Here is a 25045-nt window from a genome sequence, read left to right on the forward strand (position 1 = left end):
GCAGCAAAATACTACTAATTTTATCCGTGATATTCACCAAATAGATCGGCTCTATTTCGAAATGATTTATTTTTTTTATTTTTCCTCTTCAATTTTGTTTTCTGCGAACTTGCTCCTCCGTTCGTCATCTTGAATGTTAAGTTGAGCTTGTAAAGTCAATCACATTTGAAAAATCGTTTCCTTTATAAAAGCAGATGAAGTTAATCGAAAGCAGATTATAAAACAAAAACGTAAATATTACTACATGGCGCATTTTTTTCAATTTTTTATCGGATTATTATCAAATGGTCATTAATCTTTCAGATTTTGTTTTCAATACTGACTTAAACATAAAAAACGGTCAATACGTAATTCTTTATGTAACCAGTGGTGGCCAATTCTGTATGCATTTCCACGTACAGAATTGATAACATTTTTCTTGTTTTTTGTTTTGTAATGTCCCTGTGTCTTTATTGAAACATGAAATCAGAAAAAAAGAAAAAAGGCCGACGTACACGAGTGCTACCGGTGCTACCCCACAAGCGAAATACACATCGGCTCCGATGTTGAACGTTGTTCAATTGAGGGAGACATCATTATTTTTACAAGGAAAGAATTTGAGCAGATTTGCCGTTTAGTTGTACAAATATTCTCGAACCAAGTAATCACTAAAAGGGACCCTCAAAGGGCGGCACCGATATCTTAGTAGAAGCTTTTTAGTTTTTACATGTTACACAAACTTTAAAATTGAAAATGTAATCATGTGATTGAATTTAATTAAAATTCACCATTTTGTTTAACACATTAAAAAAAAAATAATGCAAGCAGCAAAATCCCACCCCTACACTAACGCTAACCCCAAACATGTTGCCACTTTGATATAGGAGGCTACTATCAGGGACATAAGCTACAGGGGTACTATGTGGGGAGTTGTGCAGCGAGATGTCGGTTCACATTACACTTGAACTTCTGCATGTATATAGTTGGGGAAGCAGGGACCCGGAAGGGAATTCCAAAGTCTGCTACAATAATGGTTGTGCTTTGGGTTCAACTTGATTTCTTTTAAATTCCATTTTTACCCCAAACAATGTGGGGAGTTGGGCAGTGAGATGTCCGTTCTTATTACACTTGTCTAGCAGTTCTGGGAAAGAAACTATTAGAGCAGAAGGCTTTCTTACATCTATGGATCTCTACTGTGAAGGGGTGGGACTTTGCTGCCTGTCGGATTTGTTCGGAGTATTTACGTCGAGGGGGGTACAAGTGTTTGCAGTTCGTCAGATCATCCATCATTAAAATATTTGTAGAGCAGGCAGAAGGATGCAGCATTACCTCGATGGGACAGAGGCTGAAGCTTTGATGACAATTTAGGACCGATCAGATTGGCGACTCTATTTTGAGCCCTGTCCAGGAGCGAGAGACTAGTTGCACTATCCCAAATGTGACAATACTACTCCATACATAAATGTGGCCTTGTAGAGATACAGGACACTTTCAGGCGTAAGTAGCTTTCTAGCATGGTAGATAGAGCCCACTTTCTTTGCAGCAGTCTTGGCAATGCTTTCAATGGATCTGTTCCAACTCCTGTTCCCTGTGAACGTTAAGTCGAGGAGTTTGGACAAAGTACTTTCAGGTAATGTATCTTTAGCCATAGCTGTTGGTGGTTGAGAAGATGTCTTGTAATTATTGAAGGAAACTAGGTTATAAAGACTTTAAGGACTGCAAAATTAAAAATCTTCAGTTTTCCTTCATTAAGGCATTATTGGCTCGAACACCGATCAGGGGAGATAATCCAATGAAACTATCTTAACGCGATTATTTCCCTTTAAAAACATGGTAACTATTATTCTCTTTTCAAACAAAAAAATCGGTGCTTGTCTACAAAAATATGGCGTCTGTTTTAGTGCATACATAGATTCGAAAAAGTTTTCAAAAAACAAATATATAACAAACAAATGTTATCAAAGGCAAGATAAGTAACTTTTCTACTTAACTGGATATATTTTTAGTGTTTTTATTTAATGTAACATGTTTATTCAGCTCGAAAAACATACAGTGTTTACCGATGTATTGAAAAGTTTAAAACGGCGGCTGACTCTCTCTTTGAGGTTATAAAATTACTATCAGGGACATAAGTTGCAGGGGCACGCACACACATACACCTACTCTTTCTTGCCACAAGACACTAAGCCTTTTCCCTGTCTCTACTGTCGGACGCACGCTCTTACATACGTAAACACACTGAAGTCTTTTTCCTTTCTTTCTTTTAGCCGGCTACTTTCATACCAACGGCTTCCACCTGGAGACAACTGCTAGCTATAAACACATGTAAACGGAACTGAGCTTTTCTCTTCTTCAACCAGCCGGCATGATATTAAATCTATCTTCACACAAGAACACTTCAACCTACTAACCCGTTTCTCTCGTACACTCTTCTACTAACACCACTAACGAAGATAACAAATAAAGTTGTTTATTAACATAGAATTAAATTCCATTGCATTCTCATTTCTATAGTATTTATTCCATAGGTCCTTTCGAGTGCATCACTCATCATCAGTGGAGAAATGTATATCCACTCTCTAGGCTGTCAATTGTAAAGTAGCCAGTGTTTTAGAACGATTAAATTAATAACAATAATTTAAAAATAGGTCTGACCTTGATCAGTCTTTTGGGTTTTTTTTTTTTTACATTTTCACCCCAAACAAGGCACAGTGCCACTACATCAAAGGGGCTACTATCAGGGACAAGTTGTAGGGAGACTATGTAGAGAAGCCCATCTACCCTTGAGAGAAGGATAGACCGTTCCAGTTTCATAACCTGGTATTTTACCTCACAGTAGACAACCCATCTAGTGATGGTGTCACTATAAAAAATACCGGGTTTGTATTACTGTACACATAGATTCGAAAAAGTTGTCAAAAAACAAATATATAACAAATAAATGTTATCAAAGGCAAGATAAATTACTTTTCTACCAAACTGAATATAATTTTCGTGTTTTTATTCAATGTAACATGTTTATTCAGCTCGAAAAGCATGCAGTGTTTACCGATATATTGGAAAATTCAAAATGGCGGCCGACTGTCTCTTTAACATGGTAAGTTCGGAAAAAGGTGTAATAAATAATAAACTAGACAAAATACTGTTAGAAATTCGTTCAATATATGTTACCGTGACATAACTTGACATATATTCGGTGGGTTTATAATAGTATTTTGTCTAGTTTAATATTCATAACACCTTTTCCCGAACTTAGCATGTTAAAGAGAGAGTCGGCACCCATTTTGAATTTTCCAATACATCGGTAAACACTGTATGCTTTTCGAGCTGAATAAACATGTGAAATTGAATAAAAACACGAAAATTATATCCAGTTTGGTAGAAAAGTAATTTATCTTGCCTTTGATAACATTTATTTGTTATATATTTGTTTTTTGACAACTTTTTCGAATCGTGTACAGTAATACAAACCCAAAATACCTTTTGATAGCCCTGGCAAAGCATCTAGTATTCAGCTACGGACAAGATTTGAATTACACTACAAACTCGTGTAGTGAATTCAATCTCTGCTATGGCCGCATCTTATTTTTTTTTTAGGGAGTTAAGCACAATATCTGTTCACATTGCACTTTAACTTCTGTATATCATTACAGTCGAGGAAGGAGCAACCCAGAAGGGAATTCCAAAGTCCAGCAGTTCTAGGGAAGAAACTATTAGCATAGAAAGCTTTCTTACATCTAGGGATCTTTACTTTGGAGGGGTGGGACTTTGCTGCTTGCCGGGTTTGTCAGAAATATTTATGTAGAGGGGGTACAAGGGTTTGTAGTTCGTCAGAGCATTCACCGTTAAAGTACTTGCAGGACAAGCAGAGGGATGCAATATTTCATTGGTGAAAGAGAGGTTGAAGCTTAGATGACAGCTCAGGATCTATCAGGTTGACGACTCTCTTTTGAACCTTGTCCAGGAGTGAGAGACAATTAGCAGATACACCAGCCCAAATCTAACAACAAAACTTTTTTTTTTTTTTTTTAAATTACATTTTTACCCCAAACAAGGCGCATTGCCACTTTGGTGTAGGGGGCAGCTACTACTGGGGCACTATGTTGGGATTTGGGCAGCAAGATGTCGGTTCACGTTGCACTTAACTTCTACATGTCAGTACAGTTAGGGAAGCAGGAACCTGGAATGGAATTCCAGAGTCTAGCGGTTCTGGGGAAGAAACTACTGGAGTAGAAAGATCTTTTACATCTAGGGATCTCTAATGTGTGGGGTGGGATGTAGCTGCCTGTCGGGTTTGTCGAGGGTGTCTACGCTCAGTTCGTCAGAGCATTCACCATTAAAATACTTGTAGAACAGGCAGAGGGATGCAACGTTTCGTCGATCGAACAGAGGCTGAAGCTTAGATGCTAGTTCAGGGCCTATCAGATTGGCGACTCTTTTTTTAACCTTGTCTAGGAGTGAGAGACTAGTAGCAGATACACTAGCCCAAATGTGACAACAATACTCCATACATGGGCGAATGGTGACCTTGTAGAGATACGTTCAGGCATAAGTAACTTTCTAGAATGGTAGAGAGATCCGAGTCTGACGTAGAGGTCACTTAAAATGACGTACACCACCCCCAATGTAAACAGAATTTTTGTTGGGCGAGGGGGTCAACGTGTGAGTGCTCATTTTATGTGAAATTGTGTTCATAAGCGTTATTTTCATTTTCAGCATCTCCGAAAGCCTAGAAAAGTGGTAATTTTAAAGGATTCTTCGGGGGTGGAAAGATTTTTTTTTTTTTTTTTTTTTTCAAAGTCGATTGTGGATTCTACATTCCCGACAGGTGTTGCCAGCCTATCATTTGTAATTAAGATGGCGCATTAATCATTCGATAAAATGTTCCATAAAGTTTGATATCCTAAAGTAAGAAAAAATTAAAGAAACTAATGGATCTGAAGGGAGCTGCTCGCCAGACAAAAATGACACACATCTCCCTTAAAATAATTTTTTAGAAAAATGGGTTTGTATTATTGTACACATAGATTCGAAAAAGTTGTCATAAAACAAATAAATATTATCAAAGGCAAGATAAGTTACTTTTCTACCTAACTGGATATGTTTTTAGTGTTTTTATTCAATGCAACATGTTTATTCAGCTTGAAAAACATAGTGTTTACCGATGTATTGGAAAATTTAAAATGGCGGCCGACTCTCTTTTTGAGGCGGTAAGTTTGGGAAAATGAGTTATAAATTTAAAAAAAAAAACAGACAAAATACTGTTAGAAACTCGCTCAATATATGTTACCGTGACATAGGCTGACATATATTCGTTTTATTACTTACATTAAAAAGTTTTGTGTGAATAGAAAAAAGTTGTTTTTTTGTTATCCTTAAAAGTTTTGTAAATATTTAATATTAAAGCAAATGTTTTGTAAATATTTATTTTTTCTTTTAAATGTTTAAAAGTTTTGTAAATATCTTTTTTTAAAAATTTGCTCACGAACATTCCAATATGTCTGCTATTTGACCTGTTTACAAGTTTAGAAACAACGACAATGTCAAGGTCGAACAAACGGCGCCTCTTGAATTGTTCGCTTATTTTTGTCGTCTGCTACGGGGTATCTAATCTTTACTTGATCCATTCATTATTATTTTTTTTTTTCTTCACTTTTTAGTAGACTAAATATACGACAATCGAAGTCGCTGTGTTGCTTTTAAAAATTAGCCTTTCTAAAGTTTGACAGATTGGCCGTTTTAAGGTCAAATTTGGCCTATTTCATGCTTTTTACAAAATATGGGTGAAAAAAAAAACATGGTTCACGCTTTTATTTGGCCTTAAAAAGGCCAATCTGTCAAATCTTATAAAGGCCAAATTTTAAAAGCCATATGGCGAGCTCGAATGTCGTAAAAATGATGAAAAAAATAATAAAAATGACATTTTTTTTCCAGGTTTTATTTCAGTCTTAAGGTCTAATAATTTGTTTTATATAAAAAAATAATTTTTTGTTTGTCAAATAATTTACGCCGCTAACATACATATTTGTCACAGAGCGTTCTCCGCAAGTTTTACCAAAGATTTTTTATAGACAAGCATTCAAAAACATTTTTGGGGGTTTGTTTTACTATACACATAGATTCGAAAAAGTTGTCAAAAAACAAATATAGAACAAATAAACGTTATCAAAGGCAAGATAAGTTACTTTTCTACCTAACTGGATATGTTTTAGTGTTTTTATTTAATGACACATGTTTATTCAGCATAAAAACATACAGTGTTTACCGATGTATTTGAAAATTTAAAATGGCAGCCGACTCTCTCTTTGAGGCGGTAAGTTTGGGAAAATGAGTTATAAATAAAAAAATAGTCAAAATACTGTTAAAACCCCGCCGAATATATGTCAGTCTATGCAACAGTAACATATATTGAGCGAGTTTCTAACAGTATTTTGTCTGTTTTTTTATTTATAACTCATTTTCCCAAACTTACCACCTCAAAGATAGAGTCGGCCGCCATTTTTATTTTTCCAATAAAAACGCTAAAAACATATCTAGTTAGGTAGAAAAGTAACTTATCTTGCCTTTGATAACATTTGTTTGTTCTATATTTGACGTTTGACAACTTTTTCGAATCTATGTATACACTAAAACAAACGCCATATTTTTGTAGACAAGCAGTAAGCACCGATTTTTTTGATTGAAAAGAGAATAATAGTTACCATGTTTTAGAGGGAAATAATCGCGTTTAGACAGTTTCATTGGATTATCTCCCCTGATCGGTGTTCAAGCCAAATAATGCCTTAATGAAGGAAAACTGAATTTTACAGTCCGTAAAGACATTCGAATTGTTAAATAATTTTTTTTTTTTTTTATCAATTCCCGTTTTCTGGTTTCACTAAAGGAATAAACAAGTAAAACATATTTTTAAAAAATGTAAGTATAATATTTTTTTTGTGTTTTCGTCTCGTATGAAATGAATTTTGGGTTTACTGTACACATAGATTCGAAAATTTGTCAAAAAACAAATATAGAACAAATAAATGTTATCAAAGGCAAGATAAGTTACTTTTCCTCCTGACGAGATATTTTTTTAGTGTTTTTATTTAATGTAACATGTTTATTCAGCTCAAAAAACATACAGTGTTTACCGATGTGTATTCGAAAATTCAAAATGGCGGCCGCGGCCGACTCTCTCTCTCTCTCGGAGACGGTAAGTTTGGGAAAAAGAGTTATAAATAAAAACCAGTCCAAATACTGTTAAAAATCCGCCGAATATATGTCAGCCTATGTCACAGTAACATATATTGAACGAGTTTCTGACAGTATTTTGTCTGATTTTTTATTTATAACTCATTTTCCCAAACTTACCGCCTCAAAGAGAGAGTCGGCTGCCATTTTAAATTTTCTAATACATCGGTAAACACTGCATGCTTTTCGAGCTGATTAAACATGTTACATTGAATAAAAACCCTAAAAAAAAACAAATACAGTTAGGTAGAAAAGTAACTTATCTTGCCTTTGATAATATTTATTTGTTATATATTTGTTTTTTGACAACTTTTTCGAATATATGTGTATAGTAAAACAAACCCATATTTTTTTGTGTTTTTGTTTCGTATGAAATGAATTTCGGTTTTACTGTACGCATAGATTCGAAAAAGTTGTCACAAAACAAATGTATAACAAATAAATTTTATCAAAAGCAGGATAAGTTACTTTTCTACCAAACTAGATACGTTTTTAGTCTTTTTATTCAATATAACATGTTTATTCAACTCGAAAAACATACAGTGTTTACTGTTTATCGATGTATTTGAAAATTTCAAATGGCGGGGTGGGGCACTCTGGTGAACACGGTAAGTTTGAGAAAATGAGTTAAAACTAAGAAAATATACAAAGTACTGTTAAAAATCCACCGAATATATGTCAGTAGGCTGACATATATTCGGTGGATTTTTAACAGTACTTTGTATATTTTCTTACGTTATTTTATTTGTCACGTTATGGAGCGAGTTTCTAACGGTATTTTGTATAATTTTTTTAGTTTAAACTCATTTTCTCAAACATACCGTGTTCACCAGAGTGCCCCACTACCCCACCCCGCCATTTTTTAATTTACCGGTACTTATGCAGAGAGTGATCCGTGCTGAAATAATAAAGTTATTATTTAAAAAGACATTCTTAACATGGGGACGGGAAGGTGTTTTGTGCCTATTCTCGGCCCTGTCGGTGGGGTATTAGAATACGCCGACTGCCCCCCTGCAGAGGGTAAAAGTCCCTCAATGGGGGTCCTGGATATGACCTTAAACTATATCCAGTGGTGAGGCCCCAGCTTGTGGGCTTTGGGGAGTGTGGAGCCACCCTTTAATTACCATTGCTCCCAGGTCCACTCCGACCCGGAGTGGTAGTACCTGTTAGGGTCCCAACTATGGGTTAAATAGAAACCAACATGAAAACAACAAATATATTCTATTTAAAAAAATTTTCTTCAAAATCTTTGGATTCGGCATTAAATAACCCGAAAAGGGTTGATATGCCGTAAAACAAAAACAACCAACCAACCAAAAAATGTATCTATTCTATACTTTAACCTTACAATTGAAAAAAAAAAAACATATCATAAAACTTTAATTAAACATGGAAATACGATTTAAAAAAATAGCGCGGATCACTCTCTGCATTAGCACCAATTTTCCAATACATCGGTAAACAGTGTATGTTTGTTCCAGCTGTATAAACATGTTATATTAAATAAAAAAAAAACTAAAAATACTCCAGTTAGGTAGAAAATAACTTATCTTGCCTTTGATAGCATTTATTTGTTATATATTTGTTTTTTGACAACTTTTTCGAATGTATGTGTACAGTAAAAAAAAAACCTGAATTTCAATGGACGATTCTGCGTTTTTACACTGTGCCATTTTTTTTTTATATAGTCTTTTCGGTACTCCTTGGGCGTTGAGTTACATGGCGACCAGCAGAAAAATTTAATCTTCGCTCCCTGCGAACGTAACATTTTTTTATTTACTGGCGTTGTGGTAGTAACTATTATTTGTCACTTTTACAAACATTTATTTATTTATTTATTTTGAAAAAAGTTTTACTCTTTATGAATATTAAAAGAAAAAAGTTACTAAACATTTATTAATAATTTCTCACTTTTACAAACATTTGTTTTTAAATGACTTTTATCGACTTTTTAAAAATAGTATTTGCAGATGGGTATGCTGACAAGAAATATCATTAACTGATATTTGCTGTCAGCATACCCATCCGTAAATACTATTTTTTTATTAATAAATATTTTGCAAATATTTTTTCACTCCCCTCCCCCCCCCAAAAAATGGTGTTTATTCCTGTGGAATATTGCTAGGCTGAGCCAGCTAATCCAATGGAGATGTTGTGCTGAATGGATGCGATAATTGACAGAGTATAGTTCCTGGCAGAAGTCTAGAACAGTAAAAACCCTGAATGCCAGAGCAGCTGGCATTTGTAGAGTGGCACCTGCCCCTGCTGGCATGTTTAGCCAATCAGGCGCCTCAAAATAGAACAATCCACCATCCCTGACTAATTGTAGGCTGGTCCAATGGCAATTAGCATACCACTAATTGCTACTGAATAAATATGTTGAAATTAGTTAGGTGGTCCATAATGGTGGAGAGGGAAGGTAAGCGCATTCTTGATTCTTGATTCTACAATTCTGAAATCCGTTGTTTACATGGGAAGGTTGAGGGTGTTTATTCTGAAAGCCATTCTTAACATTTGTGGAGGTGGACCTAATGTAAAAAAACAAAACAAAACAAAAATAACTAAACCTGATAATTTCTCACTTTTATAAATATTTTTGGTACTAGTGTAGAGAGTGATCTGGACGTAACTCAGCCACTGCTCGGCTGTCACCGGAACACTAATGTCAACCGCCAAAGTAAGCCGAGCGTTGCCGTGACATAAAGCTGAGCCGCTGAAAATGAGGCGCAATGTTTTTCAACGCGACGCGCGTTGCAAATTCAAAGCAGCAGACAACAATTTAGAAGAGGAAGAAAAGAAAAAGTAAAAAAAAAACACCAGTTCCTACATTAACGGAAAAGACACAAAAATTCAGGACAGGAATAAAAAAAGTATGAATTTCTCATCTTTATGTGACCAACTCAAATTTAGAAGAGGAAGAAAAGAAAAAGTAAAAAAAAACACCAGTTCCTACATTAACGGAAAAGACACACAAATTCAGGGCAGGAAGAAAAAAAGTAGGAATTTCTCATCTTTATGTGACCAACTCAAAACCCCAGCCAGAGTACTGGATTTTTGCCAACAAAAAAGTTATTGGCAAAGTCGAAAACGTGTTCGTCATGCGGACACAGCTGTCAGCTTATGAGAAGAGCAAAAGTCAGCGATGGCTATGCCTGGAGGTGTCAGGCTAGCAATTGCCAAACGTATAATTCATTAAGGACTGGCACATTTTTCGCCAAGTCCAGTCTTACAATAGCAACAATTATCAAAATCATTTACCTGGTGCCTACCAGCGAGCCATGAAAAAAGATCTCCAATATATATATATATATATATATATATATATATATATATATATATGCGTGTGATCAAAGAAAGAGCCCACGCAAAAGAAACGTAAATATGTTTGAAAAAATAAAACTTAAATATATTTGCAAAAACAAAAAAAAAACGTAAATATGTTTGAAAAAACAAAAAAAAACATGTTTAAAATTAAAATATAATAAAAACATTTATTTTTATTTCAAGGGTGCCATTATATACATTTTGTGCTTCCGTAACTGGGTGGACAGACAGTAACGCCACCTATAGTCAAACGGAGGAAACAGGCTCTCTCTTTCTTCCAGATTACCAAAACAGTTTTATTTCTAATTTTCTTGTAACAAAAAAATTCAGAAAAATCTTTGAAAGTATTGTTTTTGATTTAACAGTGAACCTTTTATTGAACTAACATATGTTTAAAATTATTTTTCCATAAAAAAATATTTATATATATAAAAAAATATATATATATATATATATATAAAAAAATGTTATACCATTTTCCTTTATCGGTAATAAAACTTTAAAGTTCCAAGGTAAGTTTTCCTTTTCATTTTCTTGCAATGCTATGCAACACTCGGCTTAATTTCCTCGGCGACGCTCGGCTTACTCCAGCTGTTGACATCAGTGTTCCGGTGACAGCCGAGTAGTGGCTGAGTTACGTCCAGATCACTCTCAGCACGAGTACCATATTTTTGATTTACATGCGCGGATAAACAACATTGTTGAATGGTGTGAAAACAAAGCGTTTTTGTAATAAATTTTGGGTATGTTTTACAAAGATTCGAAAAAGTTGTCAAAAAACAAATATATAACAAATACATGTTATCAAAGGCAAGATAAATTACTTTTCTACCAAACTGGATATAATTTTCGTGTTTTTATTCAATTTAACATGTTTATTCAGCTCGAAAAGCATACAGTGTTTACCGATGTATTGGAAAATTCAAAATGGGTGCCGACTCTCTCTTTAACATGCTAAGTTCGGGAAAAGGTGTTATGAATATTAAACTAGACAAAATAATATTATAAACCCACCGAATATATGTCAAGTTATGTCACGGTAACATATATTGAACGAATTTCTAACAGTATTTTGTCTAGTTTATTATTTATTACACCTTTTTCCGAACTTACCATGTTAAAGAGAGAGTCGGCCGCCATTTTGAATTTTCCAATATATCGGTAAACACTGCATGCTTTTCGAGCTGAATAAACATGTTACATTGAATAAAAACACGAAAATTATATTCAGTTTGGTAGAAAAGTAATTTATCTTGCCTTTGATAACATTTATTTGTTATATATTTGTTTTTTGACAACTTTTTCGAATCTATGTGTACAGTAATACAAACCCGGTATTTTTTATAGTGACGCCATCACTAGATGGGTTGCCTTCTGTGAGGTAAAATACCAGGTTATGAAACTGGAACGGTCTATCCTTCTCTCAAGGGTAAATGGGCTTCTCTTAACTCCCTACATAGTCTCCCTACAACTTGTCCCTGATAGTAGCCCCTTTGATGTAGTGGCACTGTGCCTTGTTTGGGGTGAAAATGTAAAAAAAAAACCCCAAAAAGACTGCTTGAGGTCAGACCTATTTTTAAATTATTGTTATTAATTTAATCGTTCTAAAACACTGGCTACTTTACAATTGACAGCCTAGAGAGTGGATATACATTTCTCCACTGATGATAAGTGATGCACTCGAAAGGACCTATGGAATAAATACTACCTAATTGGATAAATTTTTTGTGTTTTTCTTTAATGTAAAATGTTTATTCGGTTCGAAAAAACGAGTAATGTTGAACACTGCTGGGAACAAGAAAAGATGACCGCGATGTCTTCGAAGACTCAATAATCAATTCAAAATAAATAAAACAAAATGGTGATAGAAAGCCACCCAATAAATGTCAGGATAACATTTCTTTCCTACTTTTACAAACAATTATTTTATTTACTTACGTTGGTTTACTTAATCAATTTTATTTTTGCACCATTCAAAATTTTTTAATTATAAAATTAATAAATATAATATATATAATTATAAATAAATAAATAAATATAATTATAAATCAAAAAGAAAAGTAACAAAACAATTTTTGGATAATTTTTTTATTACAATATTTATTAACAAACAAAACTAAAAAAAAAAATTAATGTAAAAATATTTCACACGACATACCACTCTGTTACATTAGGTCCACCTCCACAAATGTTAAGAATGGCTTTCAGAATAAACACCTTGAACCTCCACATGTTAACAACGGATTTCGGAATAAACACCATTGGGGGGGGGGATATTTGCAAAATTTAACTGATAATTATTATCAGCATACCCATCCGCAAATACTATTAAAAAAAATGTCGATAAAAGTCGTCATTTAAAAAGAAATTTAAAAACTAATGTTTGTAAAAGTGAGAAATTATTAGTAAATGTTTAGTAACTTTTTTCTTTTAATATTCATAAAGAGAAAACTTTTTTCACAATAAACAAATGTTTGTAACAGTGACAAATAATCGTTTAGTTACTACGACAACGTCAGTAAATAAAAAATGTTACGTGCGCATGTATCAGGGAGGGGGAACTAAGGGAGTGATGATTACATTTTTTTGCTGGTCGCCATGGAACTCAATGCCCAAAGAGTACCATATTTTCAAGTTAAATTCAAGTTTTACAATAGCTTTTGTTTAGTACAGAATAGTTGCAATACCTCTTTCCCTCCCCAAGTTAAGAATGGCTTTCTAAATAATGTTATTATTTCAGTACGGTCCGTAAACTGCTTAAGTCACTTTTTTGTTTATGAAATTGTTAGGTGAAAACACAGAATACTTACAAAACGCCCTCTCCTCCTCTGTTAAGAAAAAAAGCATGGGCACGTCTACATTATTGAGATGAAATTTCAGAAATCGTAAAACGAAATTTCACATGAAAACAATGGTATTCTTCATATTTTTAAGATGATTATATCCAAAAATTACGAAAATCGATGAGGTAGAAAATTTTTTGTTAATAGGTGTGGGCAAAAATCGGCGGAAAACGATAGGGGACCTAGTTTTGAAAGCCGATTTATCATAGTTTTTTTGTAGGTTTCTGACTACTTTTTGTCGCCCTGTCGGTCGGGCATTAGAATACACCGACTGCCCCCCTGCAGAGGGTAAAAGTCCCTTAATGGGGGTCCTGGATATGACCTTAAACTATATCCAGTGGTGAGGCCCCAGCTTGTGGGCTTTGTGGAGTGTGGAGCCACCCTTTAATTACCATTGCTCCCAGGTCCACTCTGACCCGGAGTGGTAGTACCTGTTAGGGTCCCAACTATCTGTTAAATTGAAACCAACGTGAAAACAACAAATATATTCTATTAAAAAAATTTTCTTCAAAATCTTTGGATTCGGCATTAAATAACCCGAAAAGGGTTGATATGCCGTAAAACAACCAACCAACCAACCGACTACTTTTTTATTGTATCGGCATTCAATTCGTAGGAAAATCATGTTTAATTTTCTATTTTTGAGTGATTATTATTTAGGTAACTTTACACGAATAGGGAGGATTTCTGTCTTCATGTTTGAGTGATTCGTCCGTGATTTTTCATTTTAATATACTTTCATAGAAATGTTTCTGTTATGTCAAAAAAAAGCTATTTTCTTTACATCACATATGCCACGCTCATACATGAATTCCATAGCTAATATAACATACCGACCCAACGGGTCACAGGTAGTCTAGTTTCATTCTAAAATGGACAAGTATTGAAAATTTCACGAAAAACACGTTCGAAATGCTTACTACATGGGAACGTTATTTTCAAGCGCCAATTATGTAAACCCGATTTTCGTCTCGCAATTTCATTATTTTCGTTCGATGAAAAAAAAAAAAAATTTTTTTTTAAATTATTACTAGTTTATTTTGCCCTTCTTTTAAATGGTACAAAAGTTATATTGATGATATTAATTTATAATAAAGTTACATCGTTTTACATTAGGTACGAGCAAAAATGGGCGGACAAAAATGGGGGACCTAGTTTTGAAAGCCAATTTATTAGTTTTTTTTTGTAGGTTTCTGACTACTTTTTTGATTGTATTTGAAAGATTAAGGACTAAGCTTGATTTCCAAAAGGAAAAAAATATTTGTACACGTGAAAAAAAAAAGTTATGAGAAATATTTTCACGGTGAGCTACTCAATTCAGCTAAATTTTGAAGTTAAATAAAAGATAAATATTAGTTTTCTGGGTCTATTTCAAAGATAATTAGTAAAGTACACTCCTAAGATATTGAATTAAATAAAAAAAAAAACCTTGTTTGAACAAAAAATAGCTGAATTAGACCCTAAACTGGATCTTTTTGCCATTCACAAAACCACAACAAACCATACTTTTGGAAATACGGAATATACCTTAATTGTGAATTTACCTTCAATGTTGATTTTTTTCTAGTAGGTACGGGCAAAAATGGGTGGACAAAAATATTTTTGTATGTTTCCGACTACTTTTTGATTGTATTTGAAAGATTAGAGACTAAACTTAATTTTCAAAAGGAAAAAAATATTTGTACACATGAAAAAAAAAAGTTATGAAAAATGTTTTCACGACAAGCGACTCCATTCAGCTAAATTTTGAAGTTAAATAAATTCATTGTAAAAATCCTTGAAGTTGAATAAATTCATTATTCATTAAAAAAAAGTTATGAAAAATGTTTTCACGACAAGCGACTCCATTCAGCTAAATTTTGAAGTTAAATAAATTCATTATAAAAATCCTTGAAGTTAAATAAATTCATTGTAAAAGATAAATATTAGTTTTCTGGGTCTATTTCAAAGATAATTATAAAGTCCTAAGATATTGAATTAAATAAGAAAAAACACCTTGTTTGTACAAAACATGAATTAATTAACCTAAAAACCGAGTGATTCTGTCATTCACAAAATGCAACAAACTAAAATTTTCTAAACACGAAAATTACGAAGGCCCAAAATTTCAGGCAGTCAAAAAACTGTGAAAATGACGTCATGTAATTAAAAGGGAGGAAGTTTTTTTTTTCCCAGTTGCGCATCCGTACATTCCTTTTTTGAACGTTTGTATTAATTTTTGCATTTTTTAATTTAATTTAATTATTTTTCTATGTTCCTGTTTTTAAATTAATTTTTTTTCTATGTTCCTGTTTTTAAATTAATTATTTTTCTATGTTCCTGTTTTTAAATTAATTTTAGGCAGTCAAAAAACTGTGAAAATGACGTCATGTAATTAAAAGGGAGGAAGTTTTTTTTCCCCCAGTCGTGCATCCGTAGATTCCTTTTCTGAACGTTTGTATTAATTTTTGCATTTTTTAATTGAATTATTTTTCTATGTTCCTATTTTTAAATTAATTATTTTTTCTATGTTCCTGTTTTTAAATTAATTTTTTTTCTATGTTCCTGTTTTTAAATAAATTTTAGGCAGTCAAAAAACTGTGAAAATGACGTCATGTAATTAAAAGGGAGGCAGTTTTTTTCCCCAGTTGCGCATCCATACATTCCTTTTTTGAACGTTTATATTAATTTTTGCATTTTTTAATTTAATTATTTTTCTATGTTCCTGTTTTTAAATTAATTTTTTTTCTATGTTCCTGTTTTTAAATTAATTATTTTTCTATGTTCCTGTTTTTAAATTAATTTTAGGCAGTCAAAAAACTGTGAAAATGACGTCATGTAATTAAAAGGGAGGAAGTTTTTTTTTCCCCCAGTCGTGCATCCGTAGATTCCTTTTCTGAACGTTTGTATTAATTTTTGCATTTTTTAATTGAATTATTTTTCTATGTTCCTATTTTTAAATTAATTTTTTTTTCTTAATGTTTGTGCAAAATTTCAAAAAAATGTCCTGGTGTAGTTATTGAGAAAAGTGCGGACAGAGGAACGGACAAAAGTGAATTTACAGGTGCACCCTCATTTTGTCGGGGGATCAAAAAGGAGATGAAATTTTGGTATCCGAATGGATTGGTAATCCTTGACTAGAATGGGATGACGTAATTAAATTTCAAATTGTGAATTTACCTTCAATGTTAACTTTTTTTTCTGGTAGGTACGGGCAAAAATGGGTGGACAATAATTTTTTTGTAGGTTTCCGACTACCTTTTGATTGTATTTGAAAGATTAGAGACTAAACTTAATTTTCAAAAGGAAAATATATTTGTACACGTGAAAAAAAAAAGTTATGAGAAATATTTTCACGGTGAGCTACTCCATTCAGCTAAATTTTGAAGTTAAATAAATTCATTGTAAAAATCCTTTAAAAGATAAACATTAATTTTCTGGGTCTATTTCAAAGATAATTAGTAAAGTCCTAAGATATTGAATTAAATAAAAATTTAAAAAACACCTTGTTTGTACAAAACATAAATTAATTAACCAAAAAAACGAGTGATTCACAAAATGCAACAAACTAAAGTTTTTCTAAACACCAAATATACGGAGGCCCAAAATTTCAGCCAGTTGAAAGACTGTGAAAATGACGTCATGTAATTAAAAGGGAGGAAGGGGTGTGATATTTTTCCCCAGATGTGCATCCGTACATTCCTATTCTGAACGTTTGTATAAATTTTTCCATTTTTTAATTTTATTATTTTTCTATTTCTGTTTTTAAATTTTTTTTAATTGTTGTTCAATATTATATGACAAATATGTTACACCGAAAATTTCACATTCTTGCGAACAAGGAAATTATTAAAATCTTGCATATAAAAATTATGCGAAACCTGTAATTTAAATAAAAATATGCACGCTTATGTGTACTACGATGGCCACCAGTGATAACATAAAAAAATTTCATTGCTTAATATCCAGGAAACTACTTGTTTGCGGCAAATTTAAATGCAATGTTCGTTTTCAGCATACCTGAAACCTCTTATATATATAGTCGCCATTTTAAAAGTGAATGTATTGTCAGTATGGTCCATGTTTTGCCTAAGTCACTTTCTTTCTTTATTAAATTGTTAGGTGAAAGTACCGAATAGATACAAAACACCATTCCCTCCCTATTTTAAGAATGGCTTTCTAAATAACAATGTTATGATTCCAGCACGGTTCATATTCTGCATAAGTCACTTTCTTTATTTATTAAATTGTTAGGTGAAAATAAAGAATAGATACAAAACACTATCCCCTCCCTATGTTAAGAATGGCTTTCTAAATAATAACATTATTTCAGCATGGTTCGTAAACTGCATAAGTCACATTTTTGTTTATTAAATGTTTAAGTGAAAGTACAGAATAGTTACAACACACCCTCCCCTCCCTATGTTAAAAATGGCTTTCTAAATAATGACGGTCGTATTCTGCTTTAAGCTGCTTTTCAATTTTTTTTGTATCTTTTGTTTATTAAATTGTGAGGTGAAAATACAGAATAGTTAACAATGCCTCACACCATCCGTGTGTTGAGAATGGCTTTCTAAATAATGTTATTATTTCAGCATGGTCCATATTCTGCATAAGTCACTTTTTTGGTTTATTAAATTGTTAGGTGAAAATATTTCATCCCCCCACATGTTAAGAATGGCTTTGTAAATAACAATGTTATTATTTCAGCATAGTCCGTAAACTTCATAAGTAGGCGTCTCAGAATTTTGAGGGAATTTTTTACATCCTCAACACAAAGCTGCAAACAAAATATACAAAACTCGTAATTTCTCTTTTTAAACTTATTTGTTTAATTTCTTTATGGAATATACTTCCAAAATAAACTAATAAACTTTTTTGAAAAATAATAGAAATATTATTTTTTATTTTTTAAAAAAACAGTGTTTACAAAGTACCCGCGTGCGCTCATGAAGCCATTTTTTTCTACATAATGAAATGAATTTTACGAGATAAATTTTTTTTCAATTTTTTCAATTTAAAAATCTATCAAAATTTTTCTATTGGTTCAATTTTTACGATATTTTCAGGTTTAATGTGAAATTGGATGCTCTTTCCAATAAACCGAATATGATATTCTAGACAAGCGTTTTTTTTTTTAAATTCACACCTCCATTTTAAAATGTCTATTCAAATGAAAATTTTCTCACCTCAGATTTATATATCATAAATTGAAGATAAAAGATCAATAAAGAAAATAATCTAATCAAAAAAAAAGAATAGTTCTGTGCAAATTTACCATTTTTTTTTCAAAAAGACCATGTTGATTTTTTTTTAAGTGGAACCTCATATTTTGAAAATATTGTCTAGTAAACATTAAGCACTTACTATAATTTTTTCTATTTCATTCAATGTTGTTTTATTTTAGATATTTAAAAAAAAAAAGTCATTTCATAAAGAAGAAATAAAATATTTTAAATCAAAGACTCATGTCTTGAAGGAAATAAAAAATGGAAAATTTGTTGAGGGGTTTGTTTATAAAAGTAAATTTATTTATGAGTGAATGTGATCATTTTTTTTTAAGTACGGTGACCCATATTGACTAACTTTTGTTGACAACAAACACATGTCAGAAATAGAAAGGGGAGATCAATTGTGGTGCCTTTAGGCCACCGTAGTTCTCAACTCAAAGAAAGGGAGACAAACCCACTCTGTGACCATCTGATATGACAAATTAAAGTTGCAGTATTTTTTAATCCTTGTTTAAAAATTATTTTATTTAAAAAGTACATGGAATATGAAATATAAATATGGATAAATTCTTATAAATCAAGAATAGAAGTACCCATTGATTAGTATTTTTATATAGGTAAGTGATTTTTGGAATTTATGTATATTTATTATATTCGAAATAAGTTAAAATTCGTTGATTTTCTTGAAATCTTTTTTAAAGAAAACAAATTTTAAAAACAAACATATTTTGCTATCAAACCTGTAATTAATTGAAAATTTGGTCTTTGCTCCTTTTATTGGAAAAAAATTAGAGTTTTAATTACACTTTTCAAGTAGTTATAAACTGCCAAATATAGTAAGTCTAATTATTCAAGTTTTTATCACACATTTTTAATGGCGACTTCTGACACTGCTACTGCGTAAGTCACTTTTTTGGTTTATTAAATTGTTAGGTGAAAGTACAGAATAGTTACAAAACACTCCCCCCCCATATGTTAAGAATGGCTTTGTAAATAACAATGTTATGATTTCAGCATGGTCCGTAAACTGCACACTTTTATATATTTTATATATATATATATATATATCTTTAGTAGGTTTTTCAAGTTAAAATCAATTTTTATGGTATCTTTTGTTTATTAAATTGTTAGGTGAATGTACAGAATAGTTACAAAACACTCTTCCCCCCCCCCTACATATTAAGAATGGCTTTGTAAATAACAATGTTATGATTTCAGCATGGTCCGTAAACTGCACACATATATATATATATATATATAAATCTTTAGTAGGTTTTTCAAGTTAAAATCAATTTTTATGGTATCTTTTTTTTATTAAATTGTTAGGTGAAAGTATGGAATATTTAACAATGCCATCACACCCTCCGCATGCTAAAAATGGGTTTCTAAATAATTTACTTGGAGAAGGTGTCCAACATTTCAGAAACACTGCAGATAACAGCACACAGATTCTACATAAACTTTTTACACGTTTAATCAAAGTCAAGTATGATGAAGAGATCTTTCTCGAAATATTATATTACACAGAAATACCACCAGACCGACTTTACCAGGTAACCACTGTGCAAATATAAATATACTGCGTATATGAAATATGAATATGTACACATGTATTTATAAGTTGTATTAATAAATTTCTCACCTGCTTCAGCTTGTGTCTTTCCGTTACTTCTGCAATGTAACGCCTTCTACAATTCTATATAAACTTTTTAATTGTTTTATATTAATTTTAAACCAAAATTTCATATTGCATTGTATATTGGCTTTCATATTTTATATGTATTTCAATTTAAAATTCAAATTCAGTCAATGCTTCTAACACTGAATTTACTTTTATTTATTGAAATATGAATTAAACAATAACATAAGATTTTTCTCTTTATTTTCAGATTAAAAAACGTACGGAAACAGGCAGAAACCAATTATACAGGATGGGCCAAAATAAGGGTCCTATCTTTAAATTTGAATAACTTCCACAAAATAAAAGTTAAACTCACCAAACTTTATGTGTGTGTAGACTGACCCTTCCGAGATTTTTTTGAAATAAACAAAACAAATTTTGGCCGAAAAACACTTATTAAAACTTACATGAATTTATGAATTTTTAAAAATAGGACTCTTATTTTGGCCCACACTGTAGAACAATCATTTTCCATTTTCTTCAGAAAAACAAACCAAAGAAGCACCTTAAGTTTGTAGCAATACATTTTTTTGACAAATTATTATTCAAAATCCACACACATGGATAAACTGTATTCGTCAAAACAAGAAGAACAATTAACAATAGAAAAGCTGATTGTCACAGGTAACTAAAAGCAATAATATATTTTAGTAGATCAGCTGTGTTGTGATTTTTACTTCACTGTTAGTGTATGTATATAATTTGGGTCATGTAAACGTCATATAAACTCAACATTTTTAACAATCGACCACAGCGATTACATAATAATGACACAAATAGTTTTATTTTAATATCTGTTGAATGTTTTTATTTATGGTCCTGTTATAGTGTCATCAGCGTAGAATTTTATTAGGGAGTTTATTTATGAATATTAAGAATAATAAAGATTCAAGGATAGGCGTCTGATGTACACCTGCATTCATATCATATTGTTTAGATGTATGACCGTCGATGAAAACCTGAATTCTTTTCTTATTTAAAAAAGATTTAAATGTGTTATATATTATATTCGTCCAGTGATCCCGTATGATCCGATTTTCCTGTGAAGACCATCGTGCCATACCCTGTCATACATCTAGGGCTACCGCTCTACACACCCCTGCTTTGTTCAGTATATGGTATCTATGTTCAGAGATTACAGTTGGGATACCATGCTTGCCTAAATCCATATTGTTGGTCAGTCATGTTGAGCAGGTGTAAGTTGATGGACTAGAGCTTTGTTAATTATGGACTCAAATATTTTTGGGAAAAGCAGGAGAAGGCTAATCGAGCAATAATTTAATGGATCTTTCATCAGAATTCTTGTAAACTGGTAGCACAGAAGCAGTTTTCCAGTAGTCAGAAAAGAAAGATTCGTTTAGGCATTTTTTTAGGACTGGAGCAGGAACCAATTATAGTAGAGGTATAAATATTTACAGAGATATAAATCATTACAAAATAGTTCAGGTGCATTACTTATTGAACGCTTATTGTATGGCGTCTACAAAGTGGCTACACCATCATCAGCTGCATAGCCAAAATCTTTCTGGTATTTGTAGGCAAAATCAGTTGGAATCCAAGTTAAACTTGAAGAAATTTGTTTTCCGACACCAACTGTTCGACATGTTTTGCGGTGTTAATTCCTTCTCACTACATTTTCTGACAAATTATTATTTAAAATCCCCACACGTATGGATAAACTGTATTTGTCAAAACAAGAATAGAAAAGCTGATTGTCAGAGCAAACTAAAAGCAATAATATATTTTAGTAGATCAACTGTGTTGTGATTTTTACTTCACTGTCAGTGTGTGTATATGATTTTATGCCAGTAACAAAAATAACATGTAAACTTTATATAGACTCGATATTTTGAACACCGGCCACAGCGATTTTGTAATAATGACACAAATTGCTCACTGAACCTTGTCCATCCTGACTTCATCTTGTTCTTCGAGTTGTTGCCATATCAAGTCATTCATGTTCAATTGTCCTGGTTGTCTTTCCCAGGACATTTCTGAACCAAGTAAATCAGAGTGTCATATTGGTGCTGTGACCAGAATACACTCTGAGTTATCACAAAACACAATTTCGGTCATGATCATGACCACAAACATTGTTGCATACGTATTCTTATGTTATCTTTGACACACCTTTATATTCTCTGCTCACTGAACCTGGTCCATCCTAACTTCATCTTGTTCTTGGAGAGAGTTGGAGCCTTTTGGACGAAAGACATTGACTCCAAGACGATGATTGGTTTTCATATTAGTTTTTATTTCACTTTCTAGGATGTTGCGCAGATGAAAATGGAAAGTGAGTTTCTTTGCTTGTGTTTTAACAGTCTGCATTGAGAGACATGTCACTCCCTCCCTAGAGGGGAGGAGAAACAACTGTAAAGCCCAACTGCTAAGTTTCAATTCCAAGTTCCAACTCTTCTGATCTCATGACTCACACATAGATTCGATCAGCTGACCAGACCTTCCGGTAAACTTGTCTATGATCTAACTTTGTTGTATTTTAACAGGTTTTATAAATATTCATCATCTTCATCTCTTGTGTAAAATTTTTCATTTTATTTTCAGATTTAAAGCAAAACTTGAAAAACATGCATTAACCAATTATAGAAGAATCATTTTCAACTTCACCTTCTTCAGAAAAAACAACATATTCTTGTCACGTTTGTAATATGTTTATTGAAAACATAAATACTGCAAGACTAAAAATGAAAACGTGAACCAATAGCTATTACGTTATGCATGCATATTTGTAATGCTGTCTTTTGATCTTCACCTGGCAAATTTTGCACTGATGTTTCCTGGCTAAAAGCCAAATATAAAGTTTTGCATGGATTCAACTACCCTATGTATTAAGTTCCATGTCTGTTGACCAAAAATTGACAGGATATCAACTCATTGATGGTCAATCGTCCTGGTTGCCTTTCACATGGTTTTTTAAATAAATATTTTGACATTTAAAAGAAAAACTTATGAAAATATGCAGGAATCAGTTATCGAAGAATCCTTTTCCAATGAAATGTGCGAGTCGTCTTCACCATCTTCGGAAAAACCAATATATTCTTGTCACGTGTGTGGCGATACATTTTCTGACAAATCCTTATTTAAAATCCATACACAAATGCACACAGATAAACCATATTCATGTCATATTTGCAAATATTCGTTCTCCAAGAAGTCCAATCTAAAGAACCACATGAAAACTCATACTGGTTTGAAACCCTACATTTGCAAATTTTGTGAGACGGCCTTCTCAAACAAGTCGACTCTAAACAACCACGTTCGCATACACACAAAAGAGAAACCTTATTCTTGTCACGTCTGTGGATCGGCATTTTCTCAGATCGCAACACTCAAAAATCATATAAGAATACACAGTGGGGAAAAACCATATTCCTGTGAAGTATGTGGTGATAATTTTTCACAAAAGTCAAATCTAAAAAATCACATGAAACGACACAGTGGGGAAAAACCTTTCTCGTGCGAGATCTGCAATTCTTCGTTTGCTCGCAACTCGAGCTTCAAGATGCACCTGCGAAAACACAGCGGTGAGCGTCCGTTTCCGTGCGAGATTTGCGGCTCAGCTTTTTCCCAGAATTCCAACTTGAAAACGCACATGCGCATTCACAGTGGCGAGAAGCCATACTCATGCCGCGTTTGCGGCTACGCATTCTCTGATCAGTCATACATGAAAGTGCATATGAGGGTCCACACACACGACAAGCCATACTCGTGTCAGGTTTGTGGCTCAGCATTTGCACAGAAATCGACACTGGAGAATCATATACGAACTCATACTGGTGAAAGACCATATATCTGTAAAATTTGCGGTAACGCGTTTGCACAGAATTCAAATTTGAAAAACCACATGAAAACTCATGAAAGAGAAAGAACTTGAACGACTTAGAGACAATAAAGATATATATATATATATATATGAATGGAAATGTATTAAAAAGAATACGAAAAGTATAAAAGCTTATAACTTTTCTTTGTTTTCAATTGATGTGCAGGAATACAAAATAATATTATGAAAAAAAATTGTTTTTAACTTTTTTTACAGGTACATAATTTTCAACCAATCCTTCAATCTTCATCGGTGTAGTGAATATATATATATATATATAAAATTATTTACTATAATAATTATTAAATACCTACAAACACTAGTGTTTCACCCATTCATGAATCATCAGCAAGGTGCCATGATTAACGCCAGTTGATGGATTCTGTTGCTGGGTCATTAGCGTGGACCTAATCCATACCGTTAGAAATATTGTTAAAATTTAAACATTTAAATGTTTTATCGTTTATTAAATGTTTTTTAACGTCTGTCAGAGTGATCTAATCATTATATGATAATCTGCGCATAAGAGCTAAATTAAAGGGGCTGACATAATTATTTACTATAATAATTATAAAATACCTACAGAGACTAGTGTTTCATCCTTTCGGGAATCTTCAGTACAGGATGTCACGATTAACACAAGTCGATAGATTCAAACCCGACAACAGAAGCCATCTGTGGCTTCATTAACAAGGACATAATCGATTCAGCTACCGTAAACTGTGAGAAATATTGTTAAAATTTAAACATTCGTTTTTTAACATCTATCAGAGTGATCTAATCATTATATGATAATCTGCGCATAAGACCTAAATTGACTGACTTTTTATTTCAACTGAAAATGCTCAACAATAAGAAACAAGTTTCTTAAAGGGCTGACATAATCTATATATATAAAAGCGAAAATGTATTGTGTATGTGTGTTCGCTTTTTGTGT

The 25045-nt window shown here is 32.5% G+C and overlaps 1 protein-coding gene across 3 annotated transcripts; it reads left to right on the forward strand.

The window, feature by feature from the left end:
- On the forward strand, positions 1–24257 carry LOC145270408 (uncharacterized). Of its 3 annotated transcripts, none has more exons than XM_080126053.1 (2): positions 1–230; positions 22830–24257. In XM_080126053.1, exon 2 carries the CDS (start codon positions 23242–23244, stop codon positions 24157–24159), a length of 918 nt encoding a protein of 305 aa, XP_079982179.1. In that variant the 5' UTR covers positions 1–230; positions 22830–23241; the 3' UTR covers positions 24160–24257. The 3 variants fall into 3 exon arrangements, with proteins under 3 accessions (XP_079982179.1, XP_079982178.1, XP_079982180.1); XM_080126052.1 differs by lacking the exon at positions 1–230 and adding an exon at positions 6717–6894; XM_080126054.1 differs by lacking the exon at positions 1–230 and adding an exon at positions 19906–20891.
- The last annotated feature ends 788 nt before the right edge of the window (positions 24258–25045 follow it).

Source organism: Euprymna scolopes, chromosome 46 (assembly GCF_053919585.1).
Source record: "Euprymna scolopes isolate OS-2025 chromosome 46, ASM5391958v1, whole genome shotgun sequence".
In the NCBI taxonomy this organism is placed as follows: Eukaryota; Metazoa; Mollusca; class Cephalopoda; order Sepiida; family Sepiolidae; genus Euprymna; species Euprymna scolopes.